Here is a 22,124-nt window from a genome sequence, read left to right as displayed (position 1 = left end):
CACTGGTCTGTTGAGCTAGTGCAAGTTAAAACTGAAAATGCACTGCAAGCATCAGACTTGAGTTAGATGTCTGGGTTTAGTTAGAGCAGCTGGGTCTGGAGTATGACCTGGAGCACTACAAGTCTTGAATCACTTGTTTGCAGACGAAACAAATTGCCACTGCAACACTTGCAGTCTGGAAGGAGTGGTTCTAGTGATGTCCAGGTCAGAGAAATCTGTCCTTATATCTGAGGGCTACATGAAATTCTCACAGATTAAAAATAACTCTGTTTGCAAAACAGGAATACTGGTCAGTCTCCAGCACTGCAGTGTAGTAAAGTCTGTATTTCCAGACTCCATGTGCAGTTCAGAGTTCATTATTAAAAGAGATTTTCTGAAGCAGCTCATCATCAGGACTTCCTGCAGTTACCAAGTCTTGTGTTTTATTTGCCAACTGGCAAAGGTTCACAGGCTGAGATGAAAACTGACAGTGCTGGAGAAAAAAATCTGACAAATGCCCCTCTTTTAATAAGCTGCTGAGCTTACTAAAAGAGGTGTACAAATACTCTTCAATCTTTTCCAGATGCCCAGTCTACTAATGTACAGTCATCTAGGTCCATTTTGAAATCATCTTTGTTTCCCTAAACAAAATATCCCCAAGTAACGGTGGTATCTTCAATTTCTCTGAAGTAGCAGGTCAATGTGCAATATTTGTCATGATATAATGATACTTCACTAGTTGTGTGTCATTCTGATGGTCACTGTTTTTGCCTTTCTTCTGCAACCTCATTATTGCTACAAGATTTAAAAGCTTCTGGTAGTTTGTCATGATTTTCTGGTGGCATGGGTTACTTCTCGCCTAAGAGTAAGGATCCCGTAGTATTCAGGTATCACACTGGTTCAGCCTTTAAATCAGCTTCTAAACTAATGGTAAGCAAGATGGTAGTCAGAAGCCAATTAGTTTAAGGCCTCATGAAGGAAAGATTAACATGCCTTATCTTTCTGAGCTGAAGTATTTCTGTATTATGTCCTTGGCATTAGTTCAGCTACTGCAGGGTCCTGGAGCAGTGTACTCTTCAATACCTCTAGTTATCTTACTATGTTTTTTTTTTCTACTGTGGCAAAGCAATCTCTACTCTCTTCTAAAGCATAAACTAAAAGAGTGAAAAAAAATTGCCTTCTCCTAAGCTGGTGTAACTTCACTGGTTCTAGTGTAGTACTACAGGATTTAATTTAAGATCACTACCTTTCAGACTCCACATCACAGTTAATAAAACTGAAACAGTAGTTAAAAAAGTTCTGACAAGGATTTATTAATTTATGCTTGTGAACAAATGTGTCTGACAGTTGAGATTGCCATAATTTGTACAGAGAGAGTTCCACTGTGTTGACAGAACTTGCAGTAGAGAAGTTCAGGAGTGGGTGTCAGTTCACAGACTTTAACCCAGTTACAAAGATGGCTGCATGCCCAGATGAGATGAAGGTTCAGACTTTCTTGCTACTGTTCCCGTTTCTGTATGTTCAGTCTTGCTGAAAAAGCAATCAAGCTGTCTGACACCTGGCACAGGAGGGAGACACTAAGTGTTACCTCCCTGTGTTAAGATGGTTAGGAAGTTTTGTTACCAAAAAGAATAGGGAAAAAACCACCCCAACTCTCAAAAAGCTATTTCAAGCTAAAAGCTGGAAGGAAAGAAGCTAGTCAAGCTGAGCCTTCTGTGCCTTTTTTATTGTCCATGCTGAAGACTGAGAAAAGTATCCTTCAAAGCAAAAGAACCTCTATATTTTACCTGGGAAAATGGCAGTTCTGTGGTTACTTTAAGAATGCTGCTTTCTGGCAGGTGGGCAGGTACTGAATGTAAGCAGCATTTTGTGCAGAACACTTGCAGATGGGCAGGTATTGACTGTGAATGGCATTTGTGCAGAACACTTATTTTCCAAACCTTTAAATATTGATTTATGCATATAAGAAAGACATATAAAATCTCTTAAGTATTTTCTTCAAGCCTTAGTTTCCTCATTCACTGGCAAAAAAATAAATATTAAAGTTTTCTAATCTTCACTTGAATTATCAAATTCCTCCCAGTCTGATACGCTCATAACTTCTGATGGAAAGTCAAGGTGATACTTCATGCGGTCTGCATGCCATTCTGAGAACCATTTCTCTGTTTCCATTAAAATAGCCCTTGGCAAAGTAAGGACACAGGCAGCCATCCCAGAAATATCATCCTCCAACTGGGGTCCTTCCTCCCAGCAGTCTCTCTCTGCATCGTAAATGTGGACATAGTCCATGCGGATTCCTCTGTTGTGGGATCTGCCTCCCAAGACATAGATCCTGTTGTCTAAGACTGCAATACCTGGCTCTCCATGTCCTGCAGGAAGTGGACATACATTTGTCCACTGATCAGTGCTTGGCCTATAGCAGGCAACCTGTAAGAAAACCCAAAGAGATTACCCAAAATTGCACTTGTATGTTAGTGACAGAGGCTGGCCATGTGGCAAGCTATTTAGGAAGCCATACAGTAACATCAGTCTTTAGGTTTTAGGTTTCATTGGGTAACCCTTGGCTAACTGCTTTTATTTGTAAGCACCTTTTTATCATTCAGATATGCTTTTCAGGTAGATGTATTTCTGTCATCTTCATTGGCTTTGTTCTTGCAGTTAATTATTGTGTTTTCTTTATGTCTCTAGCAATTCTAGAAGCTGGAATAAGACTCCAGAATTCTCTTCAGCCATCACTTATCATCAGGTACTGTACATTTGATTGCATTATACAATTGCCATCCAACCTATCCTTAACAACTCTGTCCTGCAATTACATATTGGTAATTCAAAGGTCCTTGACTTAGGAATAAAAACCATGTGAGAAGATAATGTAAAGTAAATTTAGTTGATGTGCTGCTTATTGGGTATGTACATGTCACTGAATGTTATCCATCAAATATGTTTTAAAATTGATAATAACATCAAGTGCTAGAGCTTCAATGCCTTGTGGGATAGACAGTGCATCCAAGACAGACAGCAGTAAATAAATCACTCCAAGATCTGCAGCTGAGTGGGGTGACCTGGTGCAGTAGCTGTTGCTGGGCAGACAGTTACTTAGTGGGAGAAAGACATTACATCAGAGTGCAATCATCCACAAGAAACAGCTTCTCCCAGGAGAGGCACAGGTATGATATGCTCCTACCTGGTGAACATCCCTTCTGTAGCCAGAATCATTGTTGCTTCCTCCAATGACATAGAGCTTTCCTAAGAGTGCAGCCATCCCATGCCAAGCGCGTCTCACTGGACCATCTGCTAAAACGTCCCAGCGGTCAATCTTTGGGTCATAACATTGTAGCTCTTTCAGATAGTCTTCTCCTCTCCTCCCACAAGTAATATACATCTTTCCATCCAGTGCTGCTCCAGCGTGTGCATATACCTGTATCACCGCATGGGAAAGCAAGAGGTTGAGCTCTGGTTTTGTGTATTTCTCCCAGTTTCAAAGTACAGAGTAGACATTAAGTGAGTAACATTGTTTATGAGTTATGCAGATACCAACATCTGGAAGGATTTTTTTCTAGAAAGTCTGTTTCTAGGTGATTATGCTGTTAGTGTAAATTTCTGAATGAAATATACTAGAATTTCTAAAACTTCCAGAAGTGCAGTGGGGTCTCATTTTTATTACTCCTTGATCAGAAGATCAGTCATACTATTATTTTTCTCCGAAGTCCACTTGGAAGCCTTTTTTGTGGAGATTTTTCTTACACAAGCAGTGTTATCAGGAATGCAACATCTCTCACTCAGCAGCACTCAATTGGATCTTAAGGCTTTTTATATTCTCAGCACTGACGCATAGTTTCTTGAAAGATTACTCAGGATTTTAGTTTTCTTCCCTAACCAAGATTCATCAAGCAGTTGTTTTTTGTTTGGTTTTATTTACTTACTTATTTATTATTTGCTGTATTCATCTTTGCAACACTTTTAACATGGAAATGGAAAGTTTTGCCTTTTTTAGCATTACTAAAACTCAGAACAAACTGTTGCACTCATAACCCCAATTCCCATGTCACTCTACCATTTCCTGGTTTCTGTGGTCATGACTGCTACTTTGGCAATAGCTGTTCTTGAAGAATAAAGGGTACTGATGACATAAGAGACCTATTCACTCATGTATACCAAATGAGTAATTTGAAATTATGTTTAGCTGGCTTAGATGTGATTCTGCACCACATAGGTTATTGTCATCAGAACTTGTTACCCAATCTCAGTTCTGTGTCCAGGAACTAAGTAGTCTGTAGAAACAGATCTACCCTCTTTACTGGGCAGTATCTTCTCTGATCAGGAGTAAAGCATGTTTTCAGGACTGTGATCAGAAACTTGTACTACTGTGTCTTACAATTTACCTGCCTAGGAAGAATGGGAACTTCCTGTTCCCAGAGGCTACGTGTTCAATTTTAAATAGCTTTACGGATTAACACAACGAAGGTGCAGGGGAAAACAACAAGAAAACAGGAATAAAAAGGCATTTAGCCTCAAAATGTTATTTACATAAATTATTACTCTCCTTTCTTGATATTCATTTATCCCATATACAGAGGCTACTGTTTCCCATCTGAATATCAGCAGATTTAAAGCTACAAATGAGAAAAGCATCTAAAAAGATTATATCAGGAACTGGGGAACTGTAGTAGTGTGTGTGGCTAATGTACTACTTACCTCCTTCTTCAGAGGTGTCACATATTCCCAAGTGTTGCTTTTAGGGTCATACCTCTCCACTTCCCTCAGGTCTTCATGGTAATCTCTGCCTGCGACAGCATAGATATAGTTGTCCACAACACAGACACTGAGGTCAGCATGCTCTTGCTGTAGGGACTGGATCTGGAACCATTTGTTGTGTCGAGGGTCATACCTTGTAAAAGAATGGGATCAAAGAAAGTTATTCATACAGCCACAGAATCATTGGTAGAATACCAGACAGCACCACAGATGTGGGTTACTGTACTGTCTTTGGCTGAAATTGAGCTCAGCTGTAAGTGGGGTGAAATTTGGCCTTGTCAGCATTTTATTATTAGCAAAGTTGGTTTATTCTATTTTTAGAAGATGTATTTTAGCTGACATAATCATGCTATAAAAGCCTAGGGTTTCCATTATCTTATACACTGCTGTCAGTAAAACCGGTAAACATGACCACAGTATAAAGACAAAAGGGTTTTTATCTGGTTTTGTGATGTAATGAGCATGAAGGTCTAAACCTGATCCTCCTGCTTCTTTTTCTGGCACAAAAGAATATAAGAGGACCCTGGAATGCCACTATTGTGCACACAAATTCTTGAAAATCAACCAGTAGTAGCATTTTCTTTAAAAATCCTTTTTGGTAACTAAATCCACAAAGTACTTATAGAAAATCCTAGCTCAAAAGCATTTAGACAATCTAGGATTCTAGCTTCATTACTGTTTTCAGCACCTTTAATACTTCCCCCCTCCAACAAGACAGAAAGTAGAACATGTAATACTCTTGAGAGTACTGTTTCTACCCTGTCAGGCTTGGCTTTGTCCCATAAGCTCTGCTGGAAGCTTCCTGTTACTATAAGGCTCATTTCCTTATTTCTTGTGTTTTACTTCAGTGAGGCCCCTGCTCAGTTCCTAATCTTTCATCTAGCAAGCATATAGACCTTGCTGTCTTATTGACTCTGAGATGGGCAACAGGGTGGTAACAAAAATAATGGCAGGATTATCGTCATCTTACCTCCAACACCTTGACTCTGCTCGAAAGCCACTTACATTGTTGTCTCCACCAATTAAATATACGAAGTTATTGAGAACAGCAATCCCTTGGTTTGACATTCTGGGAGCTAGTGCAGCTGTAAAGTGCCTCCATTCTCCCAACAAGGGGTTCAGATACTTGGCTTGATCACTGAGGACAATGGATGGAGTAGAATGCATCCCTCCAAATCCTACTACACACTGGAACTCTGATCTTAGTTGTGTCTGGGAGCTCTGAAGCATTGGTTGAAGACATTCATTCTTGTGGTACATTAATGCATCTGCAACTGTATCTTTTAAAGGACATGGACTTAATTTGTCATGAAGCCTTTGTAGGATCTGAGGTTCCATAAGAGGAAAACGAACTGTCTCAAGTAGCTTAAGGGGCTCCATCAGGGAGACCTGATCTGTCTCCAGTTGCTCTGGTGAATAATGATAAAAAAGTGCCCCATCATAAACTTCAAACTCATAGTTAACTTCCAAACGATTGCTGCTGAGAAGGGAATAGACCTTCTGCAAAGGTAGCTGTCGGTACACCTGTGTCCTTGAGAAAGATGCAAAGTTCTTCAAAATGTAGGAGTCCAGCTGATCACTCAAATGTTTCAAGTCATAATGGTCAGCTAGTCTGTATACATCGAGTATGTTCTCTTCGTCTACCCAGGACATGAGAAAATCACAGCAGAACTTAATGACTTCTGGAATCTGCAAGAGAGAGATACTTTTAATTTCAGACACCTCTTACCTCACACTCGAGAGACAGGTGATAGAAGCTGGGACGACTGTAAGAAAGTTGTCCACAAGATGACTGCTCTCCTCAGTCTGATCACCATGTTCACTTGTGCCCAATTCACCTTTCTCCAGAGCAAAAGAACTCAACATGGGTAGGTAGATGAAAACAATATAGATCTTCTAGCCACCCTATACTGCAAATCTATGAGTTTGGCTTCATGTGCAGCAGCAATGTGTTTTCCAAGAAGACACATGGGACATTTGACAGCCAGGCTGTCTGGTTTGTTAGCATGGCACCAAGCTGTAGCTCTCTGGGAGGACATGGTGAAAGCCAGGTTTACAGTCACTTTGCAATTGTTCTTTCAGAGCACTATAGATAGACATACTGTATCAAAGACTGTACCTATAACAAATATGTGTGCATCACTCGAGCACAGGAAGCCATCTGAAAGGAAAATGAATATCTTACGAAAACAATTTGAAGTTGTATCTGGCAGGAGCAACTGATGGCAAACAAAGAACTAACTGCTGTCCAAGACCCCCTCTGCTACAGAGTGGTGCTGATTCTGTAGAAACCAACCAAAGCAAGCACTCAGAAAGTTTAAGGTTTAGTACCAAAGCCTTGTGCAGCAGTTAGCTGCAGGCGAAATCAGAGAAAAAAACTCATCTTAAAGGCACACTGAATTCTGCACTTAGTGCAGAAACTATAATGGCAGGATTTCCTGTAGTGATGGGGTCAGGGGAGGTTATGTGCCTGTCCACTCAAATCTGGGGAAGGTCTTGAGCCGCACAGCAGTTTCAGAGCAGCAAGCCCTGTCCTTTACCATAGGCCAGAAGTATTCTACTTCATAAGCAGATCAGTGGAAGTAAGTGCTACATAAAATAGTCCTCTAGATGAAATGGTATATGTTTATAAGTAATAAAGCCATTGACACAAATGAGATGTGCAACTACTCATTAATTGTTCCTACCCTTCCATAGTTCCAGTGGAAACAGCATCTCAAAGAAATTCTTCTCATCAGACCCATTATTCACCTCCTAACCCTCCGTTTAATCAGATATCCAGGTCTTCTGTTTCTTTTATTGTTGCTTTTGTTTTTTGCTTGTTTTTTGTCGTATCTCCCAGCACCTCACCTGAAGCTGACAGGCTGCAGCTAAGGTTTCCTGTACACTGTTCACACTGAGTTCCAGCTCAGAAGTGTAAATGAAGTTCAAGATTTTGCACATCGCATTGTAGGAGATGCCATGAATATGAACTTCTTCTTGTTCCATCTCTCTTAGTCCTCCTGCAAACATTCCTCTGTAAAAAAAAGACAATGGCAAATGCTATGGCAGATTTGCTTTGAAGCTGTTTTCAGTTTGCTCATCTTACGTTGTCCTGGGAACATAAAAAGTATTCAGAAAGATAAAAGCCTAGCCAGACACTTTTATGGGATTACCTCTTCTCTAAGCCAGTGATACGAAGAGTACAGGCCTTTGGAACCTAAGAAAGTAATACTCTTCATTCTGCAGGAAAACAGTTAAGGGCCATCTGAAAGGTAAGATTTACAGCTGAAGACTTGAATACAGGATAGTCAATGGGCAGAGGCAGATACTCTGGGTGTTGGAGAGGAGAAAAAAAAGAGGAACTTGGACTGTAACAATTTTTGTTATGCTAGAGCAGTTCTTCCTCCAGTTAAAAGTTTGTCTGGCTTGCGTTGGGATTTATTTGTTTGCTCTCTGAAAATAAAGTCACTTCAAGAAACTGCTAGCCAAATTGACAAGGGGAGTGCCTGGTTTAATGGACAGTGAGTCACACTATAGGCATGTAACAGAGTGACCCACTTCCAGTGACTTTTTGTGTATTATGAAATGATCACCACAATGTGCAAAGTGTTACAACGCTAAGGATATATTAAAAACCAGAGTGCATTTATGCAGAAGCCATCTGTTCATATATATTCTTTCTATACCTCAAAGTACCACAGGCACTGAATTTAGTGGAGGTAAGCTCAGTGTGCAGGAACAAGAGCTTTATGTCTGTAGAGAAATAACAGAGATGAATAAGGCCATACTTAGTATTTTGAAACACATTCAGCTCCATCTTATGAGTCCAATTTTACATCCAGAAACAGCATGCCAAGATAGAAGATTTGGATGCTGCAGGTTTGAGTAACATTCAGACATGTTCATTACTGCCATACTGAAGTGTACCTGAAATAGTCACAGGATGCAGCTAGGAGTATGCGGTGAGCCTCAATAGGTTTCTCTTCCACTACCAGAACTACATCGAAGAGGATGCTGCTGTCTCGGAGAGATACCAAGCCACTGAGCAAGGCCTGAGAGTGCTCTGCACTGCGGTATGTGTTGCTGGTGCGCTGCTGAAGGGAGGGCGCGAGTTGAGCTTTGTGTGTCTGAGTCAGCTCCTGATCCTCCGCCATCCCAGGCAGAAATGCTCAGCCACCAGCTGTAGCAGAATGAAATCTGTGAGACAACAGAATCAGCAAAGGTTTGTGCCTTTTGCTTTACAAATGGTCCTCTGATCCCCGCCTACCACAGAAAATAAACCAGTCCATCTCTTCAGTCAGTTCTACCCTGCAGAAATTATTCACAATGATGACAGGCAGGTGTACCTCAGCACACCAAAGTGGCAGAATGTGGTTTTTCAAACAAGTATTCTGACTCTTGGGTTTTCAGTCCAAGAGTTAGATTATGTAGCATGCGGGGATAGTTTTTTTCTTAGCAAGAGTGTCACTTCCCAACCCATGACCAGAACCCCTTTTTTCTTTTGCATTTCTGCATCACTTGTAACAAATGGACATAATTTTGTCAAATTCTAAATTGTCTAATATCCTCAGATAACTTTGCTGCAATATTAACTGCACCTTCCATCTTTCTCTTGATATTTAACACAGAATCTGAAAGCTCTCCTCTCTCCCTATCTTTGCTTTTTCATTTTCCTTAGCTGAGCGCATTTCCAACTGTGATTCTATAAAATACTATTTGAAACCATAGACCTGAAAGTGAGTTTCTTTATTGTGACAACTTCAAGCTAGCATGCACAACTGTTTTCCACTTCACCATGGTTCCCTGATGGAATTTCCTCCAGTGTAGGCACCACCAAGGGCAAGGATACTGTACCTTTTTCTAGGGCTGCCACTGACACTGGAGGAAGGTCCCCAATGGCACATGGGGAAACACCTGAAAAAGCTATCTGGAAGTGACTTGCATTTTATGTCTGCGGTTAAGCTCTCAAAATCTCATGAGTCCTCTTCTACCATCCTGTAATCTACCCTTTCCATTGTCTTTGAAGAATGTCAGAAGTTGTAGCAGTTAGAGCTCACAGACTCTATCCCCTTGTCAGAGCACATTAGAAAAAAAACAACTCACCCCAACCACAAAACACATTAGCAAAAGGAAATAACTTAGCTGATATGGCTACTTAAGGCAGTTATAACAGCCTCTCCTCCAACAGCCTGGGAAATAGCTTAGTGGCACAAGTGACAGTCACAGGAGGTAACCAGCAGTCAGGGAGGCAAAAGCAGAACAAACTCATCAAATCCAAACAAACAAGGAAGAAATGGAACCATTGTTTAATTGTGCCACCCATAGACAGTGAATGCAGCATTGGAAAGCTCTCAAAGTACTGCAAGGTATTCTGTGTACGGTCAGTGAGGAAGGAGCTATCTGGATGACCCCAAGAAAACCAGAAATGTTTATTGCTCTGCCTGAGGGAAGTTACCCTACACTGGCCAAACCAAAAAGAAGCTAGGTGCCATTGCATCATAAATAGGATGATACCCCCCCCCCCCCCAAATAACTGAAAAAGCATATTAATTGTTGTCTGCTCTTTGCCAGGAAAACCAAGGCAAGCAGCTCAGAAGAGGAGCTCTGATGAGACAGCCTTCTGTTGTGAGCACATTCAGGTTGATTGTATGGGGGAAACTATCCATCATCAGCTGAAGAGATGAATAATGGATTATTTTTCATGATAGGTAGAGACTTTTCCTAGAAATAAGATGACTGCTTTTGAAGCAGACAAAACATTACTGTATCATTTGATTTGCTTCTGGGGAATATTAAAAGTGATGGATTGAGGCAAGGGAGATCATATAGTAAGAAAGGCAGGTGAAGAGTAAGAGTTACTAGACCTTGCTCAGAAATTTCCCACTTCACTAGAAGGGAATAAATACAGCAGAAACAAAGTAAGGTGAGATACGGTCCAAATTCGGAACGGATTCAGATAAACCACATTAACTCCGGTTTTGTGGTTTAATGTGGTTAACACTTCAGAGTGAATGCTTAAAAAAAGGTTGCATCTTTTCAGCTATTTAGAGAGCTGTACCAGAAGAAGTCTCTAAGACTGTAAAATCATTGAATCAAAAAGCAGAATTAAATGTAACAAATGAACTATTTTCTGAATTCAAAGACTTTTGCTGGGTAGAGGAAACAGCATGACCTTGATACGATATTACAGGGTGTCCTTTTAGTGTAGTCATTGGTGGAAGAGAGGCTAGGGAGAAGTTAAGCAAGACACTGTCCTCGTTTTGCCTGGGAACGACAGGAACTGCACAGGCCACTGAACCTTTGTAACAAGTGTTAGCAAAGAAATGCATTGTAGACATAGAAAGATAAGAAATATGTCCAGAGAGAGAGGTCTGGAGAGGGAGAGGTACATGCAGGGTAGAGAGGAAACACATCATGTCAAGACTTACTTAGGTCTATCTTTAAGTAATAGATCCATAGACAGTTACTATCCAGAATACATTCTGTATCCAAATAATCTTAAAAAAAGAACAGAAAGGGGGTGAAGCGTTCAGCAGCTAAAGACCCAATCTTACAAATATGGATCCAACCTTACAAATATGGTAACTGGAACCAGGAAGATCAAATGGTATTATGAAATAAATAAATAATAAAAAATAATCAGGGATTCTGAAGCCTGTATGAGCATTAGTATCTGCACAACTTTAAGTGACAAATGGGGCTGTTTGGGACATCTGTAGGGAGTTTATCTCACTGCTAGTTCTAGTAGACACGGACTTGAATTATCCCATGACTGTTAGCAATAGCTGAACAAACCAGCCCTGCTTACCAGCAGACCTGTGTAAGCCCCATGTGGTCAAACAGATGCTGGGAGTGCAGCTGATTTTTGGCTAGTCAACAGCTGAGCCTACATATTTTGCTACACTCTATTTTCTGAATTTTGGCAGTGCCTTCTTGTTCTCAGCTTCAGGCCCTGGATTATGTTTTGGCCATCACTGGTGAGCTGCACTGTCCATTAGGGTGGTCATACATGCACCTACACCAACAGAAGAGCTGCCTTGTGCATTTGGCAGACAGAGCCACCATGACACAGAAAATCACCACTCTTTAGAGCTACCTGTGAGTATTTTGCCATCTGTAATTATTTGTTCTAACCAATTTTGGATGTATTGCTAGAATACCAGTACTGCTGTGGAGAAAGGGTAGAATACTACCCAGCAAGTACAGTGTATATTGTCTAAAACTTGCCAGCACTCTTAAGTTCTTTATGTACATGGATACATGAATTTTCTTAATACACTGTAATTAATTCATCGGGGGGAGGAGGGCGATGTTGGGAGTTGGAACTAGATGATCTTTAAGGTCCCTTCCAATCCAAATCATTCTATTATTCTATGATAAACTGTGGCTACTCAGAGAACCTCTATCCTGCTACATGTACCTCCCTACTCTCCTAAACTGGGCTTTAACGCTTATAAACAAATATGCATGGGTGGTGTCATAGCTTAACAGTGGTAACAGACTAGAAAAATTCTCACCACAATGATTTTCATGAACTGTTTCCAAGTTACAAAATTAAAAATGAACATTTGTGGTGTTAGTCTAAGATGTCTGACTGACATAGTCGGTTAATTCCTCTTCTTTGAGCCAAAACCCCCTTAACTCCTACCTAGGTAGTCTTAGGAGCTGGCAGAAAAGACCATAAGACAAAGAAGGGTAGAAGACTATTAAATGGCTTGTGAGGGATGGCCAGCAAGATTCATTTACCTGATTGCTGAGTATGCTCAGCTTTGTAATAGCTGTACAAGGAGCAGCTGGGGTTAGGTGAGTAGGAAGTTACAAAGAGTGGTTGTTGAAGCAGGGTTAGTGGGTTGTGTTGTGGGTTTCTTTGAAAGAGAAGTAGGGTGGTTTTGGTGTTTCAGTTTTCTGGACTAAATGCAGTGTGCCTGGTGAGCCAATAGTTTTGTGGATTTATCTGGGTGTTGTTCTAAATACTGAGTACAGATTTGCTGAGGAGGGATACTGGTGTTATCACAGCACCTTGCTTCTCAGACTGTGTGTCTAACTGTGACCTGTGTGCTTTGTGCCTTTGTTACTGTCCAGACATCCAGTGGAAGTGTGATATTTTATGTGTGGTGTACCAGCTAGGTGGGAGGACTGGCTGTTAAAGTATTTAGGAATTGTTGTGCCTTGTAAGTGTTCATTAGCCTTAGGAATTACAAGAAAATTTGTTGAATCACCTCTGTATATTTTGAGATGAAAATAATTTAATGTGACCTCCTCAAATGTGTATTTTGCTTAATCTTTATTGCCCGTTATGAAAAAAAAGATCTAAATGGAGTACAAGCAGTACAGTTCTGCATGGAAAGACACAACAGGTTTGTTCAGCCTCTTGCACATTGCAGAAAACCTTCTATTCTCTTTTTTCTTCCTGACCACTCAAGAACTTTGTTGGCTTTTAGGCCGTGAGACACCATTTTTGCAGGCTGGCATCTGTCCCTGTGAATGAAGGAGCTTTAGGCAGGCCCTTGCTAGCAAATATAAATGCACAGTCCCTTGAACTGTGCAGATAAGTTTCTTCTATCTTGACCCTCTCTACTGTCAGCTTCTTGCTTGCAGGATATTCTTGAGTCCCCTTTGTTCTCTTACTTCTGTTATTCAAAAACTAACTCTGTGACTGAGCCAAGTTCCTAAAAAGCCGAGTAATCCTTTTTTATTTCCTCTCTTCTTGTGAAAGTTTCTCAGTGCTGGTCCATCTGTTAACAGTGAGATTCAGTGGCTGAGTACTGCAGGATTGACCCTAAAGTGGAAGAGATGAGGAACACTTTCTGTTCACTGTGCTTTTTTAGCAGTAGCAAAGATAAGAAGTATTGTCTCATGTGCTGTGGATGCTGTATCCAGAAACAAGGGGAAATAAATCCTTGTTCCAACCAGTTTGCAGAGAAAATCAGACTAGAGGTCTTTAGCTGGCTCCACAAGGTATTTGAGACTAGTTATGTTTGTATGACTTGTCTTTTAGAGACAGTGGGTTAGTGTAGTGATTAATGATAAGGTATTACCATTGAGTACCAAGTACATAAAGAGGAAGGAGGCATATGAAGTCAGTAACTGTATGTGCACTTCTACAAGCAATCCTAACATAGGAAGACATGCGCTATTTGGTCACTTCAAGGAATGAAAAAAAACCCCAAAACAAACTAAACAAAAATCTCCCATAAATGGCAAAACCCTCAGAGCATTTCCCAGCAGCTGGGTCAACATATGTCCTGGATGCATCCTGCTGCCATCATAAATACACTCAGCCTTTATTTTCTGGTAAGAGATGCTGTGCACCAATTCTGTGCTTTAAACATAGTGTAGAGAGTTTACATCACTGAAGTCTGTTATTGGTATTGCATAGTATGACATATACATAGACAAGTATTCACCCCTTTTATGCTCTCCATCCATGTCATAGGGTGATGCTTACTAGTGGGTGTGGAGTTTTTTTTTCTTTGTATAGTTGTGCTGACAGCCTTGATCCTCTACTGTAGTGAAATGGCTGGATATAGAAAGGATTATCCAACTTAAGTTTCTATGGGAACTCAGACATTTTTGTATTCAAGAGCTTGTGGCTGTCAGTTACATCTCTACCAAGAGGTGTTTTACGCAGATAGTGATATTTTCTTGTGCATCAGCTGTGCCCAAAATAAACTAGAGCTTGCTGGTGTCGGGTATCCAAATCTGTTTAGCTTACTGCCATATGGACAGGTGGTTCACAGTTGGTGGGGGTCCCATGCTCTTAGAATCATAGAATAATTTAGGTTGGAAAGAAACTTGGGAGGTTTCTAGTCCAAACTCCTGCTGAAAGCAGGGAAAACTTCAAAATCAGGTCAGGATGCCAAGAGCTTCATCTCGTCAACTGTGGAATCTTCAGCATTATCAGTAATGGGAAAACTGAGTGCTTAACCATCAGATTTGTTTTTTTCTTTATCCTATCTGAACTTCTTTTCTTGCAGCTTATAACACTTGCCTCTTATCCTTGGCACTCTGTGTTACAAAGAAGAGTTTGGCTCTACATTTTCCTATACCCATAGGATAACTTAAAAAAATGGCCGCTGGCTCTTCCTGTCTCTGTATTTAACAAACCCAGTCTTCTTGCTTTGTGGGCTTTTAAGTGCTGAATAAAAGCGAAAATAGTAATTTCTCACAATTTACTGGCTTTGCCTTGCTAACACAGCTCAGCATGAAGCTGGCCCCTGTTGGAGGAACCATATTCACCTTGCTGCTCATCAGAACCCCCAGGCTCTCTTTTGGCAAAGCTGACTTCTAGCCAGGTTTGTCTCCAGCCTGCTCTGACTCAGGTGCATGACTTTTGCTATTGAAATCTATATGGTTCCTCTTGGTCCATTCCTAAAGCCTGCTAGTGCCCCTCAGTTGCAGGTCTGTTCTCTTTCTTGAAGGCCATCTTCATCACTTTTTCTCTAATACACAGCAACCAGTATGGTGTGCTCTGGGTGTGCTGTACTGTGATTCAAACAGATTAGGCCCTAAAAAGTCTTAGTGCATTGGAGGAAGTTTAAAATCTGTGCCCTAAGGCTTCCCACACCTTCATCTCTCCCTTAGGGAGTAAAGAGAATTAGGATCTAAGCCAGGATTTGGCTGAAGGTCTAACAAGGAGACAAGATACAAGACTAAAGCAAAACTCTACTTCTTCTGACCCTCAGCAGATGCAAATAGGCAGAACCTGGCTATGTACCAGAATTTTGACAGGGCAGAGGGCACACAAACAAACAGGTCAAACAGTAAGGGAGCGTGCAGAATGGGGAGGCAGCTGGGTGCCTGCCAAAATAGTTCAGAAAACAGATGTGATGCCACCAACAATGTAAGCTGAAAAGCAAAACCATTGTTCATTCTAACTGGAGTGCAAATACTGGAATAATTCATCACAATATGATAATTTGTAAAGGGTACTTGTAAGACAATGGAGTACAGCATTAGGTGCAGTCGTGACTTAAGTCAATTTCATGCCTTTTGTAGAAAAAGGGAAGAGGGGTGAAATAAAAACAGAAGCTCTTTTCAGCAGTGCTTCTTTCAGAATTATCCCTATGCATTCACAAGTGTGGAAAACCCCTCTCTTCCTGAAATACCACTTAATTTTAGGAACTTCTACAAATACAGGAAATGACCCAAACCACTCCTTTTGACCAAGGTTTCCACAAAAAGGAATGAAGACATCTGGTACCATATAATATCTCAATGTTAGTTTTGAACACTCATCAGATGATGAGATGCTTTTGCTAGGTCTATGCACGCCATCTTTCTTTAAGTCCCTAATGGGAACATGCAAGCATGTCTCCTTGTGCTGTATTTCTGAGCCAGTTTCAGTTTCTCGCATTAGTAGTACACTTGAAGTGTGGGAGGAAACCAAAAGGTGTGATTCGGGAAACAGCTTTTGCAAACTATGCTGCCTCGTAAATTTTGGCATTCATTTCTTTCAGGGTGTTTTTTTTTCCCCAAGCCTATTACAAGCTATCTGTAGAACATATTGAGAATAAAACTCCTCATATTTAATATGAGAATATGGCAAAACTCCCATGAAATGTATCTAAATACAGATATTTAAAAATATTTCTCCCCTGTGAGCAGGAACATAACCTAAAGAGTATGAATTTTCTAACTTGAATATCTCATCCATAAGAAATTTACAACTTATCCAAATTCAGAGAACTGAAAAGTTTCCTGTGGTGCATTTTTGGGAGGTGGCCCAAATGCTACCAAGAAATTGTAATAAGGAAACCAAAAATGCAGTAAGATGCTAGAATGCTTTATGGCTTCAGCATATTTTTAAGAGTCTGATCATCTCTTACTACTCTTTTGGTTTTCTGATTGTTTTTTTTTTTTTCCCCTCATTCCTAATCTTGAAACAAGATTTGCTTTTCATCTGAGTCTTTCAATAGCCAAGTTCAGGTCTGGATGGAGCAGCTGCTTGTTTGAAGAGAGTTATAACCAACTATATTCAGGCAGGGTGTACCTGCTTACCCTAAAAACTAGTGGTCCATCACTAAGGCTCCATCTTTCTTCCAGAATCAGGATGTAGTGTTCAGTTCTATGTCCAGGTGGATCTGGTAAATCTGTGAGGAATACGTTCTTTTGACAGAATTACTTTAATGATCTTAAAAACTCTTAGCCCCTTAAAAAAAGTCTTTTCCACAATAAGAACAACACTTTTTAAAATGAAGCTTCTACAGGATCAAGCTCTCTAAGAAATAACTATACTAAAATGGACAGTTTCTAAATTAGCCAGTGGTGTATGTTCTCTTGAGAGACTCAGCTAGTTGCAAGACCTGAACCTGCATTGTTGAACTGCTGAAACCAAATAATGGATTTTTAATAGTCTAAAATATAAGGAGGAAAAATAATGGGCAGTAATTAATTCTGTGCCAAATAGAAGAATTAAGTGACTTGTAAGAGAGCAAAGGCCTCTTCCAGCATACTCCAGTTCTGATTTGTGTATCAAGCATGAATTCATCCATACTATTCATCACATTAATTTTGCTCCTGCAGGGAACAGAGGTTTCTCCTCTGCCCCATAACTTATATATTTCCCCATCAGGAACGCAGAATGAACAGTTTCCTCTGCAGGTGAATGCTACCTGGAGTTGCACATCATTAAAAGAGTTTGCCTGACTCTATGCAAACCCTGTGATTAAGAGGTGAAAGACAGTTCAAGCAGGCTTATAGTTTTACTTTGTTTTTCCCTGTTGACAATGCCTTTGCAGGTCCCGAGACCCACTACCCTTCCACTTGCTCACCCCACCTCCCGTTCAGGCAGCCCTAGTGAAGCAGCGGGGGAAGCTCTGTGCAGGGATACGGGCTTTGGCCTTGCCAGGGCATCCTCAGGGGTTCCATGCAGGCAGCAGGGCCTTGGCTTCAGCCGCGGCCTGGCTGGGTCTGCCCCGGTGGCTTCATGCGACCAGCAGGGCCTTGACAAGGGACGGCCTTGCCAGGACGAGGGCGGCCGTGCGGCTGTCAGTCGCCGTTCCGGTGCCTGCCTTGCCCTGCCCTGCCCCAGATCGACTCTGCCCGTCTCCACTGGCAGCCCTTCGCCCGTGGTTTCGCGGTGCTGCCATCCCTGCGGCGAGCAGGCAGGTGCGGGACAGCGCCTCACTTGCCCGGGTCCTGTCCTGGGGGGCCAAGCCGTGGCAGGCTCCTGTACTAAGCGCACCCGGGGGAACGGGTCACTCCGGCTCCAGCTGGAGGCTGCCTCCTCCCCGGAGCACCGGGCGGCCCAACCGGTACCTATCCCCCTGTTTCCTCCGCCGCCCCCGCCACCTACCGGGAGTGGCGGCGGCGGCCTCCGCCAGCGGCTTCCGCCTTCATGTGCGACCCGGAACCCACGGGGACGGTGCTTGACGCGCCCGCCCCGCGAGGGCGGGGCGGCCGGAACCGGGGCTGGCGGGGGGGGGTGGTGGTGGTGGTGAAAGTAGCCAGGGCCACCCGGTCACCCGGCGGAACTGCCGTGTTCCTGGGTGCAGTGTGCACCGGACCTGTCACCCTCCGCGGCGGCAGGACCTCGCTGGTGCTGAGGGCTGAGTGCCTACATTTCCCAGCGAGCCTTGCGAGCGTCGGCAGCTCTCGCGAGAGTTGGAGGGGCTCACGCCGGGGCTCCATTTCCCTCAAGCCTTCAGCGCGACAGTAGTGGATCTGCGGCGCTCCCGCGGCGGTGGGTGGCGGAACGGCGGAGGGGAGTGCGGTGGCAGCGGCGGGCGAAGCAGGCAGCGGCAGGGATGGACGTGACTGGGCCTGAGACCGACTGGCGCAGCAGCACCTTTCGGCAGAAGCTCGTCAGCCAGATGTGAGTGCGGGCTGCGGCCTCAGCGCTGGGTAGGCCACAGGCGGGCCTCGGCCTTTGCCGAAGGGACTTCAGCGGCTCCCGCTGCTCCCGAGGCTGCCTGCCCTCCCCCCCCGCCCCGTGTTTGTGTCCCACCCGTTTGAGCTCCTCTGCGAGTCTTTCCGGGCACTTCCCTTGCTGCCTGGGTTCATACGTGGTTCCCGGTGTTTCCTTTTCCCTAGGCCCTTTCACCCTCCCCCTGGGAGGGGACCTCCTTACCAGGATTTACTCAGACCCCGTGCGAGGGGTTAGCCGGGCCCCTTCTTTGACTTCATTTCTCTGCTTCTCCTTCCCGTTCACTTTCCTCTTGCCCATGAATAGCGGCTTCCTGTCCCACTTGACAGGATCTGCTTTAGGCCTTTGATTTTGGCAGTGTCCGTAGTACTGTCAAGTTTGACATATTCTGTCCTATGAAAACCACTGTTACTATCTTGCATCTGCCATTTTAGGGCAAAAAATAAATAGAAAATGTTGGGTGATTTAGTGTGAACTTCAGTTTGTTGCCTTTTCACTTGTCCTTTGTGAAACAATATCTACCTGAACTACTTTGCTGCTCTGCATGCTTTCTCTATTTTATGGAAGGTTCTTCTGTGGTATGAAGGGTGGTTTTTACAGGAGTGAAAACACTGTTCCATCCTTCTGAAAGTCATGTTGAAATCCTTATGTATTGTTCTGGGTTCAGCAGTAGCAGTCATTTTCCTCCTTCTTAGTAGCTGGTGCAGTGCTGTGTTTCTGACTTTAGTCTGGGAACAGTGCTGATAACACACTGATGTTTTTAGTTCTTGCTAAATAATGTTTACCCCGATCAGGGACTTTTTCTTTCTCACGCTGTGCCAGTGAGGAGGGGCACAGGAAGCCAGGAGGAAGCAGAGACAGGGCACCTGACCCAAATTAGTCAAAGGGGTATTCCATACCACAGCACATCATGCCCAGTATGTAAACTGGAGGATTGCTGCTCTGATTGGGCTGGGTATCAGTCGGTAGGTGGTAAGCAATTGTATTTTCTCCCCTTGTTATTTCCCTTATCATTATTATTATTGGAGGCAGCAGTAGTGATTTGTGTTATACCTTAGTTACTGGACTGTTCTTATTTCAACCTGTGGGAGTTACGTTCTTTTGATTCCCCTGCCCATCCCTCCAGGAGCTGGGGGAGTGAGTGAGTGGTTGTGTGGTTCTGAGTTACTGGCTGAGCTTAAACCACAACATGTATATATGAATGCTTGAGAAGCTTGATCTTGCCCTGTTGCTTGTGAGAATCAACGTTTAAAACCAGACTGTCTGACATGCAAGCAGTATACTGTTTGGCTGCATGTAGTTTTACTGTCTGGCTGTGGGCTTTACTTAAGGTGTTTCAGAATTAAAGTGTTATGATATTCATTAAAGAAATAGATAATTTGTGTCTGTCAAAGCCATGCAAACTTTCTTGTTTCTCAGAACTGATGTTTTACTTTTTAAACTTTCTGCAAAGTCACTAATCTTAGATTAATCCTGTGCTGCTGCTTCTCTTCCTCTTCTACTGCTTCATCAAAATAAGCAAAGAAAAGTGCCCTCCAATGCTGTGTAACTTTGAGGAAATAAATATGAATAATGAGGCACAAACCTTAATGAAATAAATCTTTGGTTCTGCATTTGCACTGCAAATGGGAACTGTTTTTTCTTGGAGCAGTAAATGCTGATAAACATTTCAATGGAAGCATATAGCTAGAGATAAAAAAAGGCTACCACTGACTATTAATCTTTAGGGTTAATGCCATATGAAGAGATGACAGTAAACTTCAACTTCTAATTCTTGTTCTTCAAAAGTGGAAATAAAATGTCCTCAGTTTATTATCTTCTGTATATGCTCAAGGGGGTCTGTATATGATCTGTGTGTGTCTCTCTCTTTTTAGGATTGTGTCTGTAAATGATGCTTCTTCCTTGTGCTTTATCCAGTTTTGTAGTATACATCATATGTTTGCATTCACTATCTTGTTTTAAAAAGCAAACACACTTGTTACTGGGAGAAGTGTATAATGACCAAAAAATGGGGATTTTTTAAAGTATTAAAATATTTTATTAGTATGTGGAAGATATCTGAAAACAACTTGCCTTGGTTCCATGTTGGTACTTAGGATAAAGTGAAGCTAGCCAGAAGTAGAATTTATAATAGATAAGTTTGTTGAATGAGAAATAGAAGCAATATATTGGCTAAAAAGAGCTCTGTATGCATGTAGTTCCTGTCAGTTTTGCCATTAGTGAGGGTTATGTAGTAGGTAAAAGAGGGAGGTAATTAAAATAAATACCGGGTGAAACATCTGAAAGCTTTCTTTATTTGTGGGAAGGTTATTCCTAACAGTTACGAAAATACACTGTCTTCCATGTATATCTTCCAGTTCATCCTGCAAATAACAAGTTATATTTATTTGTCAAATGCATATTAATACTTGGTCTTAAAAGTTAACTTAAATGTGTGGGATCATTCTCATAACTCATTTTAAGTGCGTTGTTATAGCTTCTGGATATAGAACTCTTAATTTGTTGCTATTTCACGCTTGGGTTTTCATTATAACACTGAATTTAAGTTTTGGGGTTAGTTTTGGGTGGGGTTTTTGTATTTTATGGTTGGTTTTTGGTTTGTTTTTAAAAGAATGACATTATGTGGGTGAACCTTTCAGGGCTGGTGTGCAAAATAGGCATCCTAATGAATGTGTCAGTGGTCAGTGCATATGATTTGGTTATTATCATTGAAAGAATACTGTGTTTGATGACCTAGGAAGCCCTCTTTAGTATTAGGTTCTTGCATAACTGCAGGCCTAAGCAGGACTTTCATAAGATCTGGGAAAGCCTGAGCTCAGATGACTGAGGCCAGGGAACAGCTTTGGCTTCTCTCAGGTTGTTCCAGGAGACAGCAATGATGCAAGAGTGTGAATATACACTTCTGCTTACAGGGCACCCCTTCATTCTGGCCCTTGCTAGGAGCAGGTATGTCCCGGTGCCTTGGAGTCTCCTTTGTAAAGGCCTTTCCTTAGTGTTTTTAGATGTTGATATGGCTGAAGGACAAATCTGAACTGGGTTGTGTTGTGGGAAACTCAGTATGTGGCTGTCTGTAGTTCCTGCTCCAAGCTACATCTGCTACTTTGGTTCTGCCCCAAGCTGTGTTAGAAGGGAATTATGTTGTGTGTAGAAAAAGGATGAAACTTGTATGATAGTCCCTTATTTTTGTGTTCATTTTTTTGCTTGAAGTTTTGATGTGTATATTCTCACTTAAGATTTGGCTGATGGTTCAGCTAGGTGAGAAGAAAGAATGTGTGATCAGAAATAACGATGAAAATGTGGAAAGCACATGAAAGGAGGTAGAGGTGGAGCCTGAGGAGCAAGCAGGCAGGAGACGAGCAGATAAGCTAAAGATTTTTGAGTGAGGAGAGGAAAAAAAAAAGAGAGCATCAGTACAAATGATCTTCCTATTAAACATTTCACAAAACCAGCTGATAAAGCAGCCTTCATTTTATATTCCAGCCTTGGTTGGATGAGAGTTCTCTGATGAGAATTCAGGCAGAAAAAGTTAAGCAGGACCATA

General features: G+C 42.0%; 2 protein-coding genes across 12 annotated transcripts in view; one reads left to right on the top strand and one right to left on the bottom strand.

Moving 5' to 3' along the window:
• Positions 1-1,267: 1,267 nt before the first annotated feature.
• Positions 1,268-18,137, bottom strand: KLHL22 (kelch like family member 22). Of its 7 annotated transcripts, none has more exons than XM_061465972.1 (8): positions 18,014-18,128; positions 16,717-16,808; positions 8,644-8,913; positions 7,585-7,750; positions 5,705-6,423; positions 4,675-4,867; positions 3,164-3,397; positions 1,268-2,406 (listed from the first exon to the last, which is right to left on the bottom strand). In XM_061465972.1, the coding sequence occupies exons 3-8, from the start codon at positions 8,868-8,870 to the stop codon at positions 2,029-2,031; spliced, it is 1,917 nt and encodes a 638-aa protein (XP_061321956.1). In that variant the 5' UTR covers positions 8,871-8,913; positions 16,717-16,808; positions 18,014-18,128; the 3' UTR covers positions 1,268-2,028. The 7 variants fall into 7 exon arrangements, with proteins under 7 accessions (XP_061321956.1, XP_061321959.1, XP_061321957.1 ...); XM_061465975.1 differs by having other exon boundaries at positions 8,644-8,896; XM_061465973.1 differs by lacking the exon at positions 16,717-16,808 and having other exon boundaries at positions 18,014-18,137.
• Positions 18,138-18,344: 207 nt separating this feature from the next.
• MED15 (mediator complex subunit 15) overlaps positions 18,345-22,124 on the top strand; it is a 30,154-nt gene continuing 26,374 nt past the window's right edge. For 4 of the 5 annotated variants that reach the window (XM_061465970.1, XM_061465969.1, XM_061465968.1 and 1 more), the window contains exon 1: positions 18,345-18,532. In XM_061465970.1, the coding sequence (XP_061321954.1) occupies positions 18,465-18,532 (68 nt within the window). In that variant the 5' untranslated portion in view covers positions 18,345-18,464. The remainder of the gene's footprint in view (positions 18,533-22,124) is intronic. The other variant, XM_061465971.1, reaches the window with a different exon arrangement.

Source organism: Pezoporus flaviventris, unplaced genomic scaffold (assembly GCF_033815535.1).
Source record: "Pezoporus flaviventris isolate CSIRO_AGI_PZ_B2104156 unplaced genomic scaffold, CSIRO_AGI_Pfla_v1 ptg000041l, whole genome shotgun sequence".
NCBI classification, from domain to species: Eukaryota; Metazoa; Chordata; class Aves; order Psittaciformes; family Psittacidae; genus Pezoporus; species Pezoporus flaviventris.
The sequence above is the reverse complement of the archived record's forward strand: the minus strand, read 5'-3'. Positions and strand labels throughout refer to the sequence as shown.

Bases quoted from the DNA above. Each gene is read 5' to 3' on its own strand.
- KLHL22 (XM_061465973.1), bottom strand. From the start codon at position 8,870: ATGGCGGAGGATCAGGAGCTGACTCAGACACACAAAGCTCAACTCGCG. The intron at 7,751-8,643 runs GTACACTTCAGT...TTTTTTTTACAG, and splicing joins GCATCCTGTGACTATTTCAG to AGGAATGTTTGCAGGAGGAC. The intron at 6,424-7,584 runs GTGAGGTGCTGG...TCTCTCTTGCAG, and splicing joins CTGCAGCCTGTCAGCTTCAG to ATTCCAGAAGTCATTAAGTT.